The sequence below is a fragment of the Dasypus novemcinctus genome, chromosome 3 (genome assembly GCF_030445035.2).
Source record: "Dasypus novemcinctus isolate mDasNov1 chromosome 3, mDasNov1.1.hap2, whole genome shotgun sequence".
Taxonomy (NCBI): Eukaryota; Metazoa; Chordata; class Mammalia; order Cingulata; family Dasypodidae; genus Dasypus; species Dasypus novemcinctus.
This window is the reverse complement of record NC_080675.1, coordinates 115,215,218-115,237,410: the sequence shown is the minus strand read 5'-3', so window position 1 is coordinate 115,237,410 and position 22,193 is coordinate 115,215,218. Positions and strand designations below refer to the sequence as shown.

At 51.6% G+C, this 22,193-nt stretch overlaps 1 protein-coding gene across 6 annotated transcripts; it reads right to left on the bottom strand.

Annotated features, from left to right (window-relative positions):
• Nucleotides 1-353: 353 nt before the first annotated feature.
• MAP1A (microtubule associated protein 1A) lies at nucleotides 354-21,376 on the bottom strand. Of its 6 annotated transcripts, none has more exons than XM_058294057.2 (7): nucleotides 21,021-21,376; nucleotides 19,937-20,038; nucleotides 12,018-12,100; nucleotides 11,601-11,741; nucleotides 2,740-11,392; nucleotides 2,108-2,328; nucleotides 354-1,909 (listed from the first exon to the last, which is right to left on the bottom strand). In XM_058294057.2, the coding sequence occupies exons 1-7, from the start codon at nucleotides 21,256-21,258 to the stop codon at nucleotides 1,754-1,756; spliced, it is 9,594 nt and encodes a 3,197-aa protein (XP_058150040.1). In that variant the 5' UTR covers nucleotides 21,259-21,376; the 3' UTR covers nucleotides 354-1,753. The 6 variants fall into 6 exon arrangements, with proteins under 6 accessions (XP_058150040.1, XP_071070249.1, XP_071070251.1 ...); XM_071214148.1 differs by having other exon boundaries at nucleotides 2,740-11,415; nucleotides 21,021-21,293; XM_071214150.1 differs by having other exon boundaries at nucleotides 2,740-10,437; nucleotides 21,021-21,211.
• Between the last annotated feature and the right edge of the window lie 817 nt (nucleotides 21,377-22,193).

Below are 22,193 nucleotides of genomic sequence, written 5' to 3'. Positions count from 1 at the left end.
TGGTGTTCCCCTATCCAGAATATCTGATCCTTATTATTTGGTACTCAGCTCTTGATCCTGCTCCGCTTCCCTCCCCCAAACCAAATGTGTGTTCCCACTCTAGACTCTTATTCCCCCTACCCAAGCATTCCCATCCATTTTCAGAAATCATGCTGGTTCCCCCTATCTTTTTCTTCCTTCACCCATCCTGTGTTCTCTGGCACCCCTGGGTCCTGGAACTGCTTCTAGTTATCAAAGGGATCAGAGTCCTCCAAGATGAATGGCAATGCTTGGAGATGCAGAGAGGTGGAAGCCAGGGCCCAGCAGCTAAGCAATTATGGAGTCAGAAAAAGCCTAAGCAGCACTACAGCATCTGCAATGAACTTAATTTATTGTTAGAGTTGGAGGCAGCTCTGTTACAGCAGCTGGGAAGTATAGTGGAGAAGTGTGGGGAGGAGCAGAGCACAGCAGCACGGGGAGAGTGGGAGCTAGGAAGAAAACAAGGCCAGTTCATTTTGGTTTCCACACGTCTTTTGGCAGAGAAGCTGAGCTCAGACTGTCAGTGTCTGGGTTTCTCAGTCCAGCAGTAGTCTGGCAGGGCTGCTCATTGGTCTGCTTAGGGCAAGGTCCTTTCCTGGGGTGGTATTTTCAGCCTGTTTTCATTTCACTCTGTAGAAGTTAAGCTTTAGGTCAGCTTTGTCTCCCTTTTTCCCTTCTCTCTCTCATTTCCCCCAAGTCTTCTGGCATGACCTCCACCTTTCAGATTCTGTCCCAAGAATTTGGGGCTGGCAGGCAGCCAGCACTCCCATTTCAACTGCAGGATGGCATAGTGGGGTGTTGGGGGAGTCACACATTGCTGAAGTGTCAGATGTTGGGATGTCAGGCAGTGGTTTATTTTTAACCCATTACACACCAGGCCATGGCAGATGACCACATGCAGAGAAGCCAGGCAAGGGATGAGAAGGGATCAGGATAATTGGAATGGGGTGGGTGAAAACTTCAAAAGGTCAAAGAGCTTGGAAGAATTCTGGGTTTGAGGCTGGGCTCTCCTTGCTCTTTTGTGTTGCCCAGTAGGCCTGGTCTGGGCACAACCCTGGGGTGTGAATGGTATGAAATAGGGACTGGGAGGGAGGATAGATTCCTTTTTTTCTCCTACCAGTCTATTGATCAAAAGAGCTTCAAGTTTTAGATTGAGACATTCAGATATGGAGGGAAGCAGTAGGATAGTGTAGCAGCGGTATTGCCCCAACCCTCTGCTAGAACCCAGATCATGGTGGGTAAGGGAATGGGAGGCAGAAGAAAGGGTGCAGCTCTGAGCACCTCACTGACAGTATCCTGCCCCTAGGACACATAAATTACTATTGGAAATTCTTTCTGGGACACTAAATAAATAGATTAAGATAAAGAAGTCCCTGGGGTTGGGGATGTAATCTCCCTCCATGAGGGAGGAGGTTGCTCTCTGAGACTCATCCTCACTCCCCACCCACTACCAGCATTTGGCAATGCTAGGAGAGGGTGTCAATCCAGGGCTCTTAGGCATCAGATGACCTCCATTCCTAATTTTGTACCCTATCCCTGTTACCTTTGGTTTTGAAACCCCTCTCAGGTATAGATGAGGAAAGGGACAACCCTTCACATTTAGCCCAGCCAAAGTCTCTTCAACAAAGCATCCTGCCCCCCCTCCCCATTTTTATCTCCCTTGACCCCAAAGGACTTAGCAGTAGCCATTCTCTAAGGGCTGCGAGGGGCAGGAGGTGGAGGGAGTGTGGTTCTTTCAGAACTCAATCTTGCAGGCTGGGAAGGATTCATCCTGCATGACCACGGTGCTGCTGCTAGCCAGGACCAGGACGTTCAATTGTTGCTGCTGCTCATGAGTCTGCTGGTACCACTCACGAGTCACCTCTGTGTCATGAGTAGGGATCAGGGTCACCTAGGAGGGAGACACGACATGCCCGATATGAGAACCTGAAGAGAAGGTAAGGGAGGGGGATGTGCACCCAGTGGTTTTGGAAACAGCCCTGCTGACCACAGAAAAGCCCAGTCCTTTCATGAATCCATAGTCTTCCACTATTACCTCTGAGCAAACTTTGACCAGACTACTACCTCCCTGGGGGCCCTTGCTACTCACCTGAAGATTCTCCCCCCACTGGGCCTTGCCTTCCAGCAGGGCATCCAGCACAGCCCGGCTTGGCTCGCCATTGGCAGGGTCATTCCCACTGACCACATAGTAGGATGCACGCACTCGTCGGAAGAAGTCAAGGTCAGCAGTCTTGCCACTGCAATGATTCGGGATATAGGCCAGGTCCACGTACACAGCAGGGCCAGAGCCACCCTTGGAACCCAAGGCCACTGTAGAGATAAGCCAGCACTCATTGTTGAAGGAAAGGTAAACACTTTTTTTTTTTTGTCTATTTATTTTTTTAATGTTACATTCAAAAAATATGAGGTCCCCACATACCCCCCACTCCCCTCCCCCCACTCCTCCCCCCATAACAACAACCTCCTCCATCATCATGAGACATTCATTGCATTTGGTGAATACATCTCTGAGCACCGCTGCACCTCATGGTCAATGGTCCACACCATAGCCCACACTCTCCCACAGTCCACCCAGTGGGCCATGGGAGGACATAGAATGTCCGATAACTGTCCCTGCAGCACTTTTGGCACCTTCTTCCTCTCCCTCCCACTCATGGAGACTTTGACCTGCCACACCCAGCCCCAACCCACCCTCTTCCCCACGTTTTATGATATACTTACTCGGTCCTGTCTTGAGTCCATTGACTAGGCCTTTGGACATGGGGCTGTGTCCATCCTTTTCCTCTGCTGGGGTGACTTGGCTTGGAGTGCTGCGTGGTCTGGGTGGGGCCCGGGATGCTCGATCTGCAGGCCCTTTGCCAGGGGTGGGTGAGCGTTTTCCCCGAAGATCCAGACGTCGTGCAGGGGATGCTGGCTTGGCCCTGCCTGGGGCCTTGCGCCCTATTCTCCCCTGTACCTTCTCCTTCTCCCGTAGCCTTTCCACCCTCCCAGACTCTGAGCTGAGCCCTTCGGGGTCAGCCATGCACACATCAGGGCGAGGAGGGGATGGGCGGGGGTCTGGCTGGGGTATAGGGGGTGGGTCATGGCCAAGCCGGGAATGGTGAGTTCCACTGACCCCCCCAGCTTTGTCCACAGGCAGGAAGTCCCCATCTTCATCTGAGTCAAGGGCTGCCTCAGCTGTAATGGATGGACACTCCTCAGTTTCTGGCGGGACATCAGAATCTGACTGTGAGGAGCCTGAGTCACTGGCTGACGTTGGGGGTGTCTCATCAGCCCCAGGACATGGGCCCCTTGAAGTCCCTGAGCCCCCCGCCCGTTGCCACCCACCTTTCCCTACCAGCCGAGCTTCCTCAGTTGAGAGGTCATTGTCATCTGTGGACTGGTGCAGGGGTGGGTTCAGGAAGGATGGGGAGAGCTCCCCACGGTGGGGCCAAGGTTCAACAGCACATCCCTGGGGCCCAGCCTCAGCCTCAGGAGAAATACTACTGAGTCGGCTTCCAGGGGCTCCTCCAGGACACAGTGGCTTCTCAGATGAGAGCAGTGTGTCAGGCCGAGCACTCCTCTCAGCTCCCTCAGGCCAGGCCCCACGTTCCCAAGCAGGGCAGGCCTCAGTCTCTTCTTTCTCAGCTTTGGCTGGAGCAGAGCCAGGAGGATTTGGGCTGGTTTCAGTTGGGCCATTGGCTGCACAGTCCTCAGAGGGACCCTGGAATGGGCTTGGCTTAGTGGTGGCTGCCCCTGAGCACTCCAGGCGGCAGGGCAAGGTGCCGTCATCCATGTCTCCAGGTAGGCTTGGAACTGACGTCAGGCCCATTGATGCTGGGGGTGCTGGACTCAGAGGAGTTAGGTCCCAGAGGCTGTGGGCAGCTGGTTCCATTCCTGGGAGTAGCTCTCCAGATCCCTTTTCTGCAGCCTCCAGGCCTGGAGGGAGGCGCTCAGCCACACTCGAAATCACAGGTGTGGTGGCCTCAGAGGAGGAGCCTTCAGACAGGGCCGGTGAGGCAGGTCGAGGCAAATTGGAAAGGAGAGGAGCCCCAGGAGAGCTGGGTGATGGGAGCTGAGGCAGTGAGGAGTCCAGGCTGGGGGCCTTGGTCACTTCTAGATATTCATCATGCCGGGCTCTGGTTGGAGGCCCTGGAGCCAGAACCAGAGCTCGATCCCCAGAGAAGGCAAGGGAGCCACAAGGTGCTGAGCGGGGTTCAGCTGGAGAGGGCAGCTGTGGGGAAGCTGGCTGCAATGAGGAGAAGCCAAATGCGGAAGCTGGGAAGTCCAGGCTGGGGCGGGTTGGACCCAAGGGTGACCCCAAGGAAGGGCTGGTATGTGCCTCCGTTGCAGGCCACAATGTGGAGGGCCCTGAAGGGATGGGGTGTGGGGGACTTGGGGACTGAGCCTCTTTCTCTGGCTGTTCCCGAGCCCCCTTCTCCAGCTCTGAGTCACTAGTGCTATCATCCCAGTGACCCTGGTCTGACTCCTTGGGGGTTGGGGTCCTCCTATCTGGGCTACAGCCCAGGATGTTTCCATTAAGAGGGGGCCTTAGGCCTTTACTCAAGGGGATAGGAGCACGGGGAGGCACTGCCGGTGGGGTGGGGCCAGGCTCCACACTTAGCCCCGGTTCAAGCTCCTGTCTAGGGGGTACAGTGGGTCCCACCAGGGCTGCATAGCTGAAGGTTGGAGTGTCAGATTGGAGACTCTTAGGCGAGACAGGAGACGAAAGCTCCTTCTCTGCAGATGTATTTCGGCCAGCAGCCTCCTCCTTGGTTGAGATGTGTGAGGGCCAATCTCCAGCTGCCCCAAGCGGAGGCTCCCTAGAAGGGCATGCTGGACCAAGCCCAGTGAACATCATCTGCTCATAGATGTCTGCATATTGAAAGCTTCTCTCATCAGGATAGGGCGTGGGCTCCCTCTGCTCTGGCTCAGTCTGGTCAGACTCTATGGTGGCATGACTCTCACCAGCCTCTAAAATCTTTGAGCTCTGGGGGCTGCTGTCAGACACACCAGTCCCAGCCTCTTCTTCCCTTTCCCCTTCAGCCTTGCGGTAATCCTTTCCTAGGGGGGAATATGGCCCACCTTCCAATTCAGCTGCCCCTTCCTGCACTGCAGCCACCACACTGTCATACTCAGCTGTGCCCCAGGAGAAGGGAGCAGGAGTGAGTGGCTCTGGGGCAGAAGTGGGGGGAGCTGGAGCTGGGGAGAGAGGAGCAGGAGGCAGGGGTCTGTCCTTGGGCACCCACGGTGGGATGTCAGCCAGCCATGAGGGGGTGGTGGGTTCATTTCTCATGGGTGTAATGGGCTTAGACTCTGCGATTGGGCTTTCTCGTCCTGCGGCTGGAGGAACCCTCTGTCCAACCATTTCAGGTGAAGAGGCCTGAGGGGAGATGATCTCAAAGGGGGAACGGGTCAGCTTGTCCTCTTCCTCTGGTGGCAGCCCAACTGGTGACTCAGTAAGCCAGTGCTCCACCTCCAGCCCCTTCTGTGATGAGGGCCCCTGGAAACCCTTAAAGTCTGAGGCCCAGGGACTCCGGGCTGTGTGCTCCAAAGGGGGCACTTCTTGTTCATCATCTGGACCCTCATCAAGAAAAGTGCTTTCCCGCTCCTCAGTGTACCGTGGGTGGGCCCCCTGGCCACCCAGCTCACAAGGAAACCAGACCTTCCTCTCACAGCTCAACTCCCTCCAGTATGGGTCCTGTTCCAGGGTCACATCCTCTCTGCCCCTCCAGTACCTGTCCTCCTGCTCAGAAGCTGTGTCCTTCCATGCCAGGGCAGTCTCTTTCTGCTCTCCTGCTGGCTCTGCCCTGATTGGTGCTGTTTCTCGCCATTCCTGCACCACATCCTGCTCCTTCTTCCAGTACTTCTCTTCCTGCTCTTGCTCTTGTATTTGGATCTCTTCCAGCCCCAAAGCCTTGGTCTTCTCCAGCAGAGTTTCTTCCATTTGCTCCACAGTTTTTACTTTTTCTTGGGATTTTTCCTCTAGGATCTTCTCCTTTGGTTTCATGAGTTTATCCTCTTGCACTGGGCTCTCCTGCCCCCAAGTTTTGTCCTTTTCTTCCAGAGCCTTATTCTTCTGTTCAGCAGCCTTATTGTTTTGTTCCAGGGCTACATCCTTCTGTCCTAAGGCCCAATATTTTTGTTCTAAGGCCTGATCTGTCTTTTCTAAGGTCTTATCCTTCTGTTCCTCAGCCTTGTCTTTCTGTTCAGGTATGTTGTCCTCTGGAGCCTTGTACTCATGTTCAAAGTCTTTTTGTCCAAAATCTCTGACTTTTTGTTTTGAGGCTTTGTCTTTTTCTTCTAGGCCCTTGTCCTTCTGCTCCAGGGCCTTGTCTTTTTGCTCTATGTCTTTTTGTTCCAGGCCCTTGTCCTTCTGTTCCAGGCCCTTGTCTTTTTGTTCTGTGTCTTTTTGTTCCAGGCCCTTGTCCTTCTGTTCCAGGGCCTTGTCTTTTTGTTCTGTGTCTTTTTGTTCCAGGCCCTTGTCCTTCTGCTCCAGGGCCTTGTCTTTTTGTTCTGTGTCTTTTTGTTCCAGGCCCTTGTCCTTCTGCTCCAGGGCCTTGTCTTTTTGTTCTGTGTCTTTTTGTTCCAAGTCTTTGTCCTTCTGCTCCAGGGCCTTGTCTTTTTGTTCTGTGTCTTTTTGTTCCAAGTCTTTGTCCTTCTGCTCCAGGGCCTTGTCTTTTTGTTCTGTGTCTTTTTGTTCCAGGCCCTTGTCCTTCTGCTCCAGGGCCTTGTCTTTTTGTTCTGTGTCTTTTTGTTCCAGGCCCTTGTCCTTCTGTTCCAGGCCCTTGTCTTTTTGTTCTGTGTCTTTTTGTTCCAGGCCCTTGTCCTTCTGTTCCAGGCCCTTGTCTTTTTGTTCTATGTCTTTTTGTTCCAGGCCCTTGTCCTTCTGTTCCAGGGCCTTGTCTTTTTGTTCTGACTCAGAACAAAAGTCTATGGCTTTTGGTTCCAGGGCTATGTCCTTCTGATCTAGGGCCTTTGTTTTTTGCTCTAAGTCTCTGTCCTTTTGTTCTAAAGCCTTATCCTGCTTTTCCACAGCCTTGTTCTTTTCTTCCAGAGCCTCATTTTTCTGACTGATGGCTATATCTTTCTGCTCTATGACAATATCCTTCTGTTCCAGAGTTTTGTCCTTCTGCTGTTGAAGTTCATCCTTTGGCTCAGGTATCTTGTCCTTCCGCTCTGGAGTTTTGTCTTTCAACCCTGGAACTTTACCTTCCCACTCCATAGCAATCTCCTCCATGGCAGGGCTTGGCAAAGACTCAGGACTCTTGGTGAGAGAGCTATCAGGAGTCAGAATGTGTTCACCAGGGCTTGTGATCGCTCCAGGTGAGTGCTTCCTATCTTCCAACAGTGTAGAGTGGGAGAAGGAGCAGGCAGGTAATTTTCTGTTAGGACTCTCATCTGTGATGTCTGCTTGTGCAGCATATCCAGTAGTCTCATCTGTGGGAGGCAACATTCTGGCTACAAGGGGCTCTGGAACAGACACAGGAGATGGGGGATAAGGAGTGTCCTCAGCCAGCATTAGAGACCCCTTTTCTTCCTTTCCAAGGCTTAGTTCCCCAAATTGGAGGGTGCCAAGGCTTTCTGGAGAGAGCTGCTTAGAAGAGATATCCAGAGAGGTCTCTTTGCTGGGGCTTTCTTCGGAGAGAGAAAGTGACTGGGTGTCTTCTGGAGACCTCTCTGGCCAAAGGTCTTTGTGTAAGTGTGGCTCTGTCAGGCCGCAGGGAGACCTGGGGGTCAGTTCTTGGTTGGCAATGTCTGGGGAGACCATGCTGAGGACAGAGACAGACTCTGCCTCTTCAGGGGAGAGACTTTGATCAGGAAATTGGAGCACCTCATCTTTCTGAAGTTTTCCAGGTTCTTGTAGTGATGTCTTCAAGTCTCTGGGAAGGGCTTCTACTCTCAAATTTGGACCTGTGGGTTCTCCTGCCTCCACAGTCTTAAAGACTATTGCTTTGTCCTGTTCTGGCAACAGTTGGATGGTGCAGCCTGTATGTCTCCCAGTAATGCTGACTGGTGCCTCTTGGGCCTGGGAGCTCCTGGGAGGAGGTACCTCACCCTCCTTCTCTAGTGTGTGCTCTTCAGGCCCAGGCTCAACTGTCTCCTCTGCAGCATCTTCCTTGCCCACACCTTTTTTATACCTAGTGTCTTCCCAGGAGTCTGCTTCATGAAATTCTTGGGGCTCAGTCTTTTCTTCCACTGGAGACTGATGAAAGGGTGTGTGAGTGGCACTGGGTGGGCCGGATGGTGGAGGAGAGGCCATCTTCACTGTGCTGTCATCTGGGCTGAGGCACCGCTCCTCCACTTCTCCAAGGGCTGCTTCCCCTGGATGTAGGGCATGCCCAGGGGCACCAAATATTGGGGTTCCATATTGACTACGAAGTTTCTCAGACAGCTCTACATTTGCAGTCTCCTCCTCTTCCTCTTCCACAGTTTTCTCTCCAGGCAAGCCTCTCCCTACGATCTCTCCTTTCCTATCAGATTCCCCAGTCACAGAAAAGTCCTCACAGGGTGGTGATTTGAAGCCCTTGTCTTCTTCCAGTGAGGAGGTTGGTGAGATGGTACCAGCTGATGGCACATAGTCCAAGCCCTGAGTGGCTTCAGTGCGGGAGGAGGGGATGCTTGTGACTGTATCAAGCAGCAGGGAGCTCTTACCTGTCTCCTCTGTCTGGGGAGCTGTGAGTGAGGCCACAGACTGGTCCTCAGCCACCGATGTGGCAAAGGAAGAAAGCTTGTCACATTCGGTAATTGAAGTTGCTGAGGACACATGTTCCTCTTCAGCCAAAGGAGCAGCGACAATGTTGGGGGGGTAGGTGAGGAGTTCAGTCTCTGATGCTCCATAGCCTTTGCTCACAATAGCAGTAGTAGTGCTGTCTGCAGGCTGGCTAGCCTCAAAGTGTCTAGGACCTTCAGGCCCAGGGAGGTCATACCTACTTGTGGGAAATCTGGGTGGAGCTGGGCGCTCTTCCGGCTCATCATGGATCTCCTCATCTGAGATGGTCTGCTCTGTCTCTGAGTAGCCAGGGATTGTCTCATCCTGGATGTAAGAGATGTGCTCAGTGACTCCTGCAGGTGTGGCCAGGCTGCTTAGGAATGATGAGGTCTCCTTCTCAGGGACCTTACCCTGGAGTCCCAGTTCCCGGCCCCCGAAAGTCTCTCTGCCCTTTGGGGTTACCTTCAAGGCTTCCTGCATATGCTTTTGGTAAAAACTCTCAGCCTTTGTTTCTTCCTCTTCCTCCTCATCTGAAGGGTGCACCTCCTCCATTTCTTCTAACTCAGCCTTCTCTATCACATCCTCTTTTACTTCAGGTTCACTTTCCTCTCTGGCTTCTGGTCTATCTGGGAGCCTCTCTGTTTCCCTCTGCTTCTTTTCCTCCCAGGCATCTTTCTCTTCCTCTGTTTCAGCCCCGGAATCTGGGCCTCTGTCCTTGCTGCCTTGTTCCTCTGGGATGTCTGGGACAACTTCTTTCTCCTTCATTACAGGCTCTTCTTGTTCCAAGCCTGGGACAGAGGGTGGTGTTCCCTGGGTAGCTGTGTGTGGAGGTCCCTTTTCCACAGCATCTGGAGAGAGTGCTTTCTCTCCTAGTCCTATGCCCCTTTGTTCAGCTAGCAATTCCCTCTCCTCACGCTTCATGTCCTCAAAATCCTGTGTGAGGTCCTCTGGTGAGGACAGGGCCAGCTCCCTGTGCCCACTGACAGGTGGGAGAGGTACAGTTCCCTTCTGTGCTGGGGGTGTCCGGGGCTCAGAGGATAGCTCCTTCTCCCCACGGGCAGCCCGACTCCTGTCCATCTTGACTCTTCCAGGAGCCTTGGCTTTGTACAGGGTCTTACGTACCTCAGGGGTAAAGGGCTTCAGGTCTGGCTTGGGAATCTTCTTTACTTCAGGTTTGGTATCTTTCTTCTTCTCCTCCTTCTTGGTATCCTTCTTCTCCTCTTTCCTTCCTTCATCCTTCTTGAGCTCCTTCCTTTCCTTCTTGATCTCTTTTTTCTCCTTATCTTTTTTCTCTTCCAGCTTTGATATCTTTTCTTTCAGGTGCTTCTTCCCCACCTTGTCTTTGATCAGTTTTCGCTTCTCTGCCTTCAGTGCCTCACTCGACTCTGTTCTCACCCTCTCAGGTTTGGCAGGCTTCTCTGGGGGCTTCTCAGGTGGCTCTTTTGCCTTCTTTTCTGTCTTGGCTAACTCCTTGGCCATTTCCGAGCGGGCTTCCTTGGCTCCCTCTTCAGCCACCTCCTCCCGTTTGGCCAACTTGCTCACAGCTGTCTTGGTAGTAGCTTTGAGGCTTTCCTTGCTATCAGCTCGCTGTTTGATTTTGCTGGGCTTGAGGTTAGCAGGCACAGCCCCAGCAGCCAGGTCCTTCTGCGTGGCCACAGGGTAGCGCAGGAAGTCTAGGTGCCGAAGCTTTTCCAGGCCCTCCAAGATCTTGTTCTGGGGAGCATTCCCTGGAAAAAGTACACGCACAATCTTCTCAGTTGGGTTGGCTGGTAGCCACACCACCAGAGCAGTGATAGAAGTCAGGTAGGGCACCGATATCTCAGCCTCCTTCCCATTGGCCAGCACAATGCCTGTCTTGGCTTTACTATTACCTGCCCACTTTTGCATGAGGAACTGCATCTCCTTGCTATCCTTGACTGGATTGAGGACATACATGTCCAGTCGGCCCACACCCATCTTGTGGAAGAGAGTCAGTGGCTCAATGGTGTTGCTGACCACACGGTACAGAGGTTCAGCCTGGATGCCCAGGCGATTTAGGTGCTGTAGAGTGAGGCAAGCCTCCTCAATGCTGCGCTTGGCCTTCCGGGAGGCATCAGGCAGCCGCAGTTTCTCAGGCACATTAAAGAAGACAACTCCGAGCTCGGGGGAGATGAGGTTCTTCACCCAGTCACTGTAGCTGCTAGAGCCCTGGGACTGCTCCTCCTCTAGCTCTGCAACTTTGCGCTGCAGAAGACCATTGATGCCTGGCAAGTTGTCTGCCCCTATGTGTGTGAGCAGTACCGAGTCAATGCGGTCCAGGTGCCGTACCAGTTTCCAGAAGCAGGACTTGCGATCAGATCCACCATCCACCAGGATGTTGAAACCATTTACAGCAAAGAGGGCAGAGTCCCCACGGCCACCAGGGAAGATGTAGCAACAAGGCTTGGAGAGCTTGAGGAAGCCTCCTGAGGTGGGGGGCTCTAGCAGGTCAAAGGGGGACGGCACATCCACAGTCTCAGAGACGTATTCAGAGAACTCGGCCACGCCATCCATGGTGGGCAGCGTGGGCTCAGGGTTTAGCCGGAGATGCAAGGTCTCTTGGGAACTGGATAGTCCCAGGTGGCTCCAATCACCCTCCCCTAAGCAGGACACTGTAAGGAAGGCCTGGATCCCAGGGTCTCTATTGCTGAGCAATTGGGCAATCTAGAGGAATGGGAGATAGAATCCTGATCAGGTCATTAGGGCTGTCTTAACCCAACTCAGATTCAATCTGCTAATCTCTACCTCTCTCCTACCTTTCTACCAGGGTCCCCAATAGCCAAACAATATGAGACTTTTCCTTCTTTGGATTCCTCCCTCTAATCCTTCACTATATCCCCCTTCCTCCCAGACACTTGGGCATGAAACTTACCTCTGGGTTGTGAAGGACCTGGGCAAAGTTTTGGTAGGAGTAGGTGCCACTCTGTAGGATGAGGTCCCCCCCAGGCTCTAAACTTTGCCCACTCAAGATCAGTAGTTTGTGAGCTGATGAACTGCTAAGAAGATGGTGAACCTAGAATGGAAGGAGGGGGGTGGTTACAGATGTGGGACACCCAGGGAATGGCATTGAACATTCCTGGTTCCCCCTCAGTACTGCAGAGACATGCCTCCACTGGTGCATGCTCTACCACACCTCCAGAGTGGGGACTGTAAGGCAGTTTATGTGGCAGAGAAAAGATGGTTCAAAACCAAGTTCAGGAAATCTTGACCTTAAAGCAGCAGCATTGGCAAGAGTGGGTTACAGGATTTCCAGCAGGCGCTCTTGCCAAGGCACAGGCCCCAACCTTACCTCAGAGGTGATGCTGTCTGCACTGGGGTTTACCAGGATGATGGTCTCTAGGATCTCACTCTGGTGGCAGAGGGTCCTTTGGCCTGAGGGAGAGATCCAAGGATTTGTATTGAAGAGAGTGGAGAGGCATTATGTGGGGTAGGAGAGAAACGGGACTTACTGCTGAGTAAGGTCTAGGAACTGGCTCCTCCAGCCCTCCTTCCCTTTCAGGATATTCTACCTCCTCTCTCCCACACTGGCTGTCTTCCCTCTTCCCTTCATCCACCACACCCTCTGCCTACCCAGTGATTGTCCCTGCTTTCTCCCCTTTGCCTGGAACTTCCGCTTCAGACTGCCCTGTTGACAAGAAGCCTTTGTCCCCTTCGAGCACTAAGCTCCTGGTGCTGCCTGGGGATGGGGGGCTCAGCTGGAGAACAGCTCCTGGGACCATGAGCCTCACTCAGTTCTCTCCTCACTAGCTTGTCTCTGTCCTGAGCTTCCAAGACAACAGACTGCCTGGAGGTAAGGAGATGGGAGTCTCTAGACAGTATGGTATCTACAGAGCACCCCCACACACACGCACACAATTCCTCCTGTCCTCTCTCCTATCCAAGGCCAGAATTCCCATTCCAGAAGCTTGGAGAAACCTGTACTGTTTAAATCCTTTGGGTTTTACAATTCAAAGCTTATGAAGAGTGGAAATAGAATAACAACTTCCTGTTTTCTCTGGTTCCTCAGAGATCAAGCCTGCAGTTACACAAATGCATTTATCATACTATTCCCATTCCAAAGGTTTCACAGTTCCCTTTTTCAACCTTACCTTCATGTCACCAGAATCCAGAGAGGCCTAGTTCACTATCCCCCAACCTATCTTTTTCAGTGAACAGTTTCTCCTGTTATCCTTGCCTTCCTCCTATCATAGCCTTCTACCATGGAGATGGAGAGTTACAGGGTCACAAACAAGAAGCACACACATAAGAAAAGGAGATTCAGAGTTCTCTAGGCCATGGTGAAAGATACAATATCCTCCAATTCCCTATCTAGTTCTTTTTCCAGACTCACATAATCACTAAGCAATGCAGCAAAGAAAGAAGGTAACAGGTCATTCATAAGATGCTAAAGAATAGCTATCCTCTTCTGTCTCCCCAACCACTGCTCCCTTCCCTCCCCCTCCAGCACCTTCCTAATTGCAGCACACAGTGAAGTTAACCTTACATATAGAGAACAGAGCAGATGGCCTGGAGAGTGGGCTGTCTGGAGGATGTTGGTGGGAGGGCTCATAATCTGTACCTTAGACCCTCTTCTGTGACCTAGGTCTCTCTTTCTGGGGCTCTAACAAGGGACCCTGGCACTAGGGCTTTGGAAAAGAGGAAAAGCCATGGTGCCAAAGGTCAGGCAGATCTGGCAGCACAGGGCTGCAGACGCAACTGTCGGGGGGAATGGACTATGGATGGGCCCAAGAGAAGCTGAAGGGTTTTCTTCTATTAACTTGGGAATTGAGGGAAGCTTTGTGGTCAGCTCAGGGGATGACAGCCACCTCAGAGGCAGGCAGGGGTAGGAGTAGGGCTTGGGTAGGTGAGGGATACCAAGGTTCAGGGAGTCATCAGCCATAAGTAGTTCAGATTTAGAAGGGCAAAATCTCCACAAGACACACACACAAGGTCACGCATCTGAGCTAGGAGGATCATAAAGAGAAATTTCAATGGTACACACTGATTTGCTTTCTATCTACCCCTCCCCCCTCAGTCTATCATCCCTCTTATGTTTATAATCACAAGACTTTTCTGATCTCAGTTTCTGCAGTGACTATACTGTCGGAAGACCCCCATCCCTAACCCATGTGCTTTCCAGTTCTGATTTGTAGCCACATGGTTTATATCTAGTGCCTCTCCTCTTTTTCTAGGCCTGGGGGAAAGTCCTGTTTCTTCTTTTCCCCCAGCTCTCCCACTAAAGGAACTGACTTGTATTTCCTTGTTCCTTGGAAAGGACTATCTTGTGAGGCAAGGGCACTACCCTCGGTCAGTTTGGGGAGGGGGGGTGGGCTACGGGTGCTGAGGCAGAGCAGGCAGGAAGGCAGGTGTCTCCGCAGTGAGGCTGAAGGGGAGGGGGGGGCGCTTGGGCAGCTGCAGTATGCCGCAGTGTGTGTGTGTGAGTGAGTGTGCGCGCTGAGCTCAGGCTCCAGCTCCGCCCCCACCCCCCACCCCAGCATGACAAGTCATTTTCTTGGCTGCTTCTGTGTGGGGGTGGGGGTGGGGGGGATGCAGAGAGGGAGAAGAGCCTGGCTTCTCTGTTCGTGAGCCCCCATCTTGGGAAGAGAGGCAGAGATGAGGTGGGGGTTGGTCTGAGACTGGGAACCCGTGGGGTTGACAGGACTGGGAATGCAGGGCAGTTGCTGGGGAGGGAGGGTGCTCTATCTCCAGACTGGCCTCAGGGGGACCAGAAAGGGGGTTGCTTAGAGTCCCAGTCTCATGCTGGACTTAGGGATGGTTAGGGGAGGGAGAGAGCCCACTGCAAACCGGTTGGTCTGTGAGGAGTCGCGTGCCACGTCTTAATGACCCTTTCCTCCCTTCTTTTCCATAGTGTCCCCCACCTTCCCTTACTTGGCAAAAACTCACCCAGCTCACCCGGCACGGAAGCAGCTGAGCAATCCAGCAGCTGACACCCAGGGACCCTCCCATTAGGCACATTCCCGTTTTATTTCCCTTCCCTCAGATTCTTTTGCCCCTGCCAAAGACTGAGCCTCCAAACTCCTCTAGTGCTCCAGGCTTCCAGAAAGAGCTGGTGACACCACCCTCTGCTGCTGGTCTCTTGGCTGATGTCTCCTACCCTAGTCCAGCCAGAGAGGTGGACTGTCACCACTCTGTTTGCCTCTGCCCGATTCTGGGTCCAAGCCACAGTAATATTCATTTTCTCTATCCGTCCTCCCCCACCCCCTCGTCTGCCCACCCTGCTGGGCTGGTTCCAGAAACACCTCTGGTTACCCCCATCCCACCTCCCTATCACAGCATTCTCTCACACTCCATCCCAAGTTCAGAGGTTTGGTTCTTACCCTGGGGTGTGGGAGGGAGCCCCTCATGGAGGCAGTGGCTCCGGCCCCAGCCGGCAGCTTCGGGGAAGAGTCTGCGGCACTTGGGGGGGGGGGTGTAGCAGGCATGGGCCGCTGGATGGGGAGGGCGGCGCCAGGGCGGGGAAGAGGGGCTGGTCTGTGACGATGCACCGGAGACTTAACTGTTTCTTTGCTTTCACAATGTCAGTGCTTTGGTGCTGCTTCTTTGGCTCTGGGAACTGGGGAGGTGTTTAGAAGCTCCCAGAGCCAGGGGTGGACTCCTATGGCCCCCAGGCAGACACCTTTCTCCCCCAACCCTGCTTAATCAAGAAATACTCTTTTAGCATCAGCCAAAAGAGAATCTGTACCTTAGGGCACAGAGAGGGGGATACAGGAGGCATGGGCGCCTAGGCCCTCCCCCTTCTGTCCAGAATCATCTGTTGCTTCTCCCCTCAAATGGACCCGCGGAATGACTCTCATTCCCTGAGGAGCAGGAGACAAAAAGGCTGGGGGCCAAAAGCATGGATAGGGGTGGGCGTACTGCTTGAGAGAAAGACTGGGGCTAGGGAAATGTGCTGTGCACTGCCCTCTTCTGAGCTACCACTGCAGAAACAGAGAAAGGACAGAAATAAGTGCCATTTTAGTGTCAGAGGATAGTCAGAAATTCTAGAGAGTGGGGGGCACAGGGACCCTGAGAGCTGGATGTAGTTCTGTATCAATGCACCAAAACAGCACCCTACCTACACAGGCATTGACATTCTGGATTCTTGGGTCATTGGGCATGAAGAGGCAGTCTCAGACCACAACGACTACTCAAGGCTCTTTGTTTTTCAGTGAAAGGGTTAACAGGGACCAAGGAGGATCACCAGGCCCAGGCAAGATTTTCTGACTGTAGGCCGGTTATTAATTGTAACATAAAGTACTCTTTGCATTTAAAAATCTTGTAATGACTTTGTAAGGTAGTTGTGTCCCTGTTCTCTCCTTGTCTCCACATCTTTCTATGTCCCTTTTGCTATCTCTGTTTTACACTGTTTTGATCCTTCCACTGTAGACTTCTGTTTCAGACTTAGTGAAGTGCTTTAGGACTTAAAGGAGGCTCTGAAAAGCTCTAGGACTCATTTCCAATCTGGCGATGCTCATGCTCTATGTCAAACTTTCCCTGCCCTTCTCTCTTCTATCAACGCACCTCCCTCCCTACCCCCCATTCCTAACCAGCCCCTAAAACCTTCCTCTTGTAGAGTTTCGCCCCACTCATACCCCAGCACCAGCTCCACCCTTGGCCCAGGCTGCCAAGAGCTGCATTGAAGGTCAGAGAAGCCAAAATAGTCTCTGTTCTCAGCATCCACCAAACCCCCCTTAACTGCCCCCAGAGGGGTGGAGGAGCTGAGTCACCAGTACTCTGAAGGGGGTGGGGGAATGGAAGGGAATGGAAGAGGGGAGAATTCTTGCTCTAATCCGAGGATGCAAAGCAGCAACATGGCAACAGCCCAATTTGGATAGAGGAGGGCATCTGCAGAGATACATAGCACAAGAAGGCAAGACTGAGTTCCAAACATCATAAAAGGGAACACTTCCCTTCTGCAACTACATAGGTCTTATTTCCTCCCACCTCAAACCTTTCTCTTTCTCCTTTCTGCTTTCTCAGGCTTTCTGAAGTAATTTAGGAGGGAAATTTGAGTAGACATTTGGCTTGAGAACAAAATAACATTTCCCAGGCCAATACAGAGCCCACCCTTATTCTCAGCTGCCAACCCCCAAAGGCCACACCCTGGGCATGGTTCCAATTTACAGTGGAGTTTTTCTTCAGCCTTCACCCTCTGAACAATCACTCACCACAACCAACTCTCCACCAGCTGTGTTCCTAGGTTCTGCTGTGCAATGGAATGGTGAGGTACCATAAGACAGTGAGGCCCGAGCTTAGACACAAAGATCAGAAGTCCTGGATTTAAGACCTGACACCACCATTTTACTAATCCTGCTGCTAAACAATCTACTTAACCTCTCTAAGACCTTACTTCCTGAACTATAAACTGAGCATAATATTAATACCATGCTCCAATGATGCTGTGAGGATTGAATGGCATACAAGTTGAAAGTGTTTCATTACTAGAATCCTAAACCTGGAATTCTGTCTCCCTTTTGTGGAAGATTTCTGAGATCCTCTAGGAAGGTCTAGATGATCAGGGCAATCCTAAATCAAAGTATCAGACCAGACCAACTCTAGAGTACTCTTAGCTTCCAGGTGAACCTGGGAGAACTGGAGAGGCCTGCAGGGCGGGATTTGTACTATTTATGTCCTATTTTGGGCAGCAATGCAGACACCAGTTCCAGGGGCCAGTCTGCTGTATTAATTCAAGATGGGTTTCATGTTTGCAGAAATAACAGGATTACCACTTCTTGAACACATCATTATAATGGAGAGTCAGACAAAAGGCCTCCAAACTGGTCCCTCAGCCTATGTTTTTTAGAGTCTCAGAATATCAATAATGAATTATGAATTATAAAGCTCTTCCCTTTCCTATTAGTTCCCAATAGTAGAAGTATCAGAGTGTTATTGAAGCTCAGTTTTCCACTCTCCTAATTGTTTCTGGATTTATGTTATAATGCTCAGAAACTCCAGATCTTTTGCAGGGGTTAGAAAAGAAGACCCTCATATCACCACTGGTGACTCCCTGGTGCAAAAGCCATCTTGGAAAGCCTTTACCAGTCTGGACCACTAGAAGATGCTGGGCCACTGGCTCTCCATCAAAGGGTCTCTTCTTTTCTATGAGTGGGTGTGTAGAGGCAGGTAGTTAGAAACTATTGCACTCTCCCTGTCATTATAGGATATATTTTTGTCCCCTTTCTCAGCATTTTGGCCCCGGTCTCAAGGTCAGGTGATGGGGATGGTGGCCCTGCCTGCCAGTGGGCAAAAAGGATCAAGTCATAGCATATTCCCTTAAACCCATCCTACCAGCCTGTTCTCTATTAACAGGAAGCTGAAGGGAGGGGTAGTGTCTGCAGCTGTGCTGGGTTGACTGTTGTTTGTGGGGACAGCTGAAAGAGAAGCCAGCAGGGGTGGGGCTGTGGCTGTCTTGAGCCTTGTGGGTTTTTCCAGGAAATTCTCTACTATTCTCCAGGGACATAGGAACCATGGAAATGTCCATACCCTAAAAAAATTTGGCATGCTAAGTTAAGTCCTGACTTTAGGTATATGGCCCTAGGCCCCTGAGGACACCATGGCAAAATTCTTTGATTAAAAAGGCCCAGTAGGTGTTGATGTGTCTGTGTTTGCTTCTGAGAAGTGCCTGAGAGTGACTATGCATCTCTGTGTAATCATCTTTCTGGACATCCCTGCATATGAATCTGGAGTTTGACTAAGTACTTTGGTTTAAATTCTGTCCATTTCTTACATCATTCCAAGTTTGGGAGTTACCTGCTAATGTTAATAATTCACACTGAGTTTGACAACAAGCATCCTACTCTCAAGTCTTTTTAGTCAAAAAGACATGGCAACAGCCCAATTTGGATACAGAAGGGCCTCTGCAGAGATAAATAGCACAAGAAAGCAAGACTGAGTTCCAAACATCATAAAAGGGAACACCTCCCAAACTTCATTTCAGTTATTAATTTCATCCTCTATCATCTGCTTACCCTGCCTTGCACCAAAACTCCTAGGACTAATAAGTGGTAAAAATTGTCAGTTTTCAATCAGCGCAAATGAGAAAGCCATTGACATGAGTAATCTTCAGCAAAAGGTAATCTCAAAACAGTAAGTGGCTAGCTTTACAGGAAGATAGTCATATCAGGAAGATGCCAGCCTCATGTTTTAAATAGCTACACATATTCCTAGGATTATAGAGCATTTGCTGTATTAACCTTATATTTTCCTCTCTCTAGCATTATCTCTAGAAGAGTCAATGATCAGGGAAATTACCAAAGATTTGGTAGTTAGGAAGAGGAGCAGGAAGAGAAGGAGAGGTCACTATCTACCCTACTGGTTAGTTGAGAATTACCTGTATAAAATATGAATTCTTTCATTTGATAGCAGTGACTGCTGATTGGGATGGATTTTATATTCCATAAAGACATTGGTATATGGATTAGTGGGCCAACATTTACCAATAACATGACCAGATGCCCAGCACTTTTATAATGGTGTGTAGGGCCTTCTGCAGTCTCTCCATAGACAATTACCCCATACTGTCATAAAATTATAAGTCCTAAAATCTTATTTTCTCAAATCCCTAACACACTCTCCTACCCAGAAGAATGGGACACTGCATTCTGTGAATTTTGACCTTGAAGCAAACCTCACAGTGCAACTAGCTCTTATATCAGAAAATTCAGGAGACCCTGCTTTCCATCCTGTATTTGATGGTGCTCATCAGCCTCTGGTACCAAAATTTTGCTCTTCTCTGGAGATTTATTGGCTGAGCCTCAAAGGAGGAACCCAAAATCCTGAAACCTGGTACGTAGGTTGCGTAGCCTGAAGGAAAGTGCTAAGCAAGGGCCTGGGAAAGTGAGCAGGGGATTCTGTGGTCTCTGAAAAGAGAAGGGGGAGTCTGGGATATGCAGAAAGGGGGACACAAAATGAGAAAGTGGATTTTTGCATGGAAGATGATTGATCACTCAGAGAAGCAGCTTATTCCCTAGGTGCACATCAACAGTTGTTCACAAACTACCCTCTTCTCAGATTGAAATTATGCTCTCCTCCACCATCATACCATCTGTCTGCAAAGTATACTGGGTACCCTGGGATGCTGTAGAGCTCTGCAACTGCTCCATCAGGAGTCCCACCCTTCTCCCCATCCCAAGCCCCCCGAAAGGCTAGTTCTGCCAGGAAGACTGGACCTCTGCTCTTTTTTGACCAGCCCTCACCCAAAGGACTGAGACAAATGGCACTAGTCCTAACCTTTGACCTCTGAGGAGAAGTGCGCTAGATGCCGGGTAATGAAGAGTCTCAATTGTTGATTCAAGTCAAAGGATGATAAGTCAATGTTCCAGGAGAGAATCCCTGCAGAGAAAAAGAGAAAGAGGGCTCTAGAAAAAATTCAAAGGGTTGGACTGCAGGGAGCATTTCCATGTTCACAGAAGGGGTAAGGAGAGGGAGAGGAAAGGATAACTGCCATGGGTCCCATCACTGATGTTTCTAAAAATCTGAGGTACAAAGAAAGGGTGCTAGTGCCTGTGTATGTCTCCCAACCTGTGTCTTTCCTGGGCTTTGCTTGAATAGGAAGGAGAAGGGCAGAGTTTAGACCAAACTTGGTCATTAATGAATTTGAGTGTAGCAGTTTTCTTGCTGAGTTGCCCAGTTGTGGTAGAAGTGACACCCATGAGCCTACTCCCACTACTGGGGTCTTCCCTCCCGGACCTTTCAGCTAAGTAAGATTGTAGACTCTCCATTTATGCCCTCCTCCTTTTCCTCCACCCCTCCGCGACCGGATTCTACCCGCAGGTGGCTTTACAGCACTGCGCCATAGGCGCAGCAACTGGGGAGGGAGGTGAGAACTGAGGAGCCTGAGGCCACGAAGGTCACTCAGTCAGGTTCTCCGCCAGCACTCGGAGATTGGTCCGCGGCGTTCAATAAGCACCCAGTGCCTGTTCTGGGACCCCAAAGAAGAAACTGTTAAGGTAGCAACTATGAACTCTCTAGGGGACAGGGGCGGGGGTCGGCATTTTTAGGACGCCTGGCTCCAGAGACACTTCGGGAGAGAGGGGCGTGGCTGGAGGGGCCCACCTGTGGGACATTGCAGAATGCTACCGGACGGGTTGGAAGGCTGGGAAAGGGAGGTGTGAGTAGCTGGGGAAGATATGGACGCCTGGCGAGGGAAGATGCAGGTGACAGGGGCTGATGATTCAGAGCGATGGGGTGCTCAGATCTCAGGAAGTGCACACTAGGGATGGAGGATGCAGACCTACGCATTGGAGGGTGAATGCAGATGGCGGAGAAGCGCCGGATGGAGGATGCCGGGAGCACAGCTAGGACAGCCGCTCACCTTGTTCAAGGTGGGCCCGCACGGCCCTCAGCTGACTCTCTGTACCGATATCGCCGATTACGATGAGCAAAGAATGTTTCCGCAGGTCCCAGCGTTCCGCCGCCACTGCGGCTCCGGCCTCGCACAGCTGTTCCACCGGGTTCTGAGACAGCCGAACGCTGCGGCTTGGGAGCCCCAGCCCCGGAGTTGTCTCCATGGCAACGCCGCGAGGCCGCCCAGGCCCAGCCTCGGTCTCCATGGAAACTTTGAAAGAGAGCTAGGCCGGCTGCGTCCGCTGCAGAGAGTGCGCGCGGTTCTTAAAGGCCGGCGGCCGAAGCCGCTCACTGGCTGCTGCCTGTCAGGGGGCGGGGCACAGTAGCCGCAAGGGGCGGGATTAGGACAGGGAAGCTCGAGCTCTGCGGTGTCACTCGATTCGGGCGGGGGTGGTGCTCGCTCCCTTAGCCAGCGTTCTGGTTTTCTGGAGAGATCCTACTCCGACTTGGGTGGGGATGGGGATGGCGATGGGGACACTGAGAAGCCGGTGGATTGCCCAGTGGATTGCCTCGGTGTCGCAAGAAGCTTCTATTTAGGATGTTTCCCTGATTAGTATTGTCTGGCGTTCCTCACCCTTGCGGGAACTGAGGGAAGCCATCTTGTCCCTCTCTATCTCCAAGTTTGTATGGTTGTCTCCATCTCTGTTTATCTATATTGTCATTGTCTGGCTTTTCTCTCTTTTTTTCACCGCCTGCCAAGTCCTGGTCTCAATCCTCAGTTTATCCGCCCTTCTTGCTTCAGGCCCAGGGAGTGATTAGGAAAGCTGCGCAGTAGTGGAGGGGACAGAGTGACCTTCCGGCCCTCAGTCCCTGGTGAGTTGTTATTCCGAAGATAGCGGCTGGCTAGTCTCCATCTCTGCTGAGTGCAGGACTAGAGTGCAATGAGCTCAGACTGCAGCATGGTGGATTTGAGTAAAACCCAGGAAAGACTTTCCCAACTCCAAGTGATATGACACTGAAATGTGTAACCTTGGTAGACTGTGGTATTACTTTGACCCGGAGTTCTCAAAACAGGAGGGTCCATGTTGAATCAGGGAAGAGACTGACCTTTCCAAAAACCAAAGGATCAGGGGATGGGAAAGGGAACGGAGGAACTGTGACACTGTTATATGATCGACTGGAATATCTTTGTAAAAATGGT

Bases quoted from the DNA above. Each gene is read 5' to 3' on its own strand.
- MAP1A (XM_058294057.2), bottom strand. From the start codon at position 21,258: ATGGAGACCGAGGCTGGGCCTGGGCGGCCTCGCGGCGTTGCCATGGAG. The intron at 2,329-2,739 runs GTAAGTATATCA...TTATCTCTACAG, and splicing joins TGGACTCAAGACAGGACCGA to TGGCCTTGGGTTCCAAGGGT. The intron at 1,910-2,107 runs GTGAGTAGCAAG...TCTCCCTCCTAG, and splicing joins AGTGGGGGGAGAATCTTCAG to GTGACCCTGATCCCTACTCA.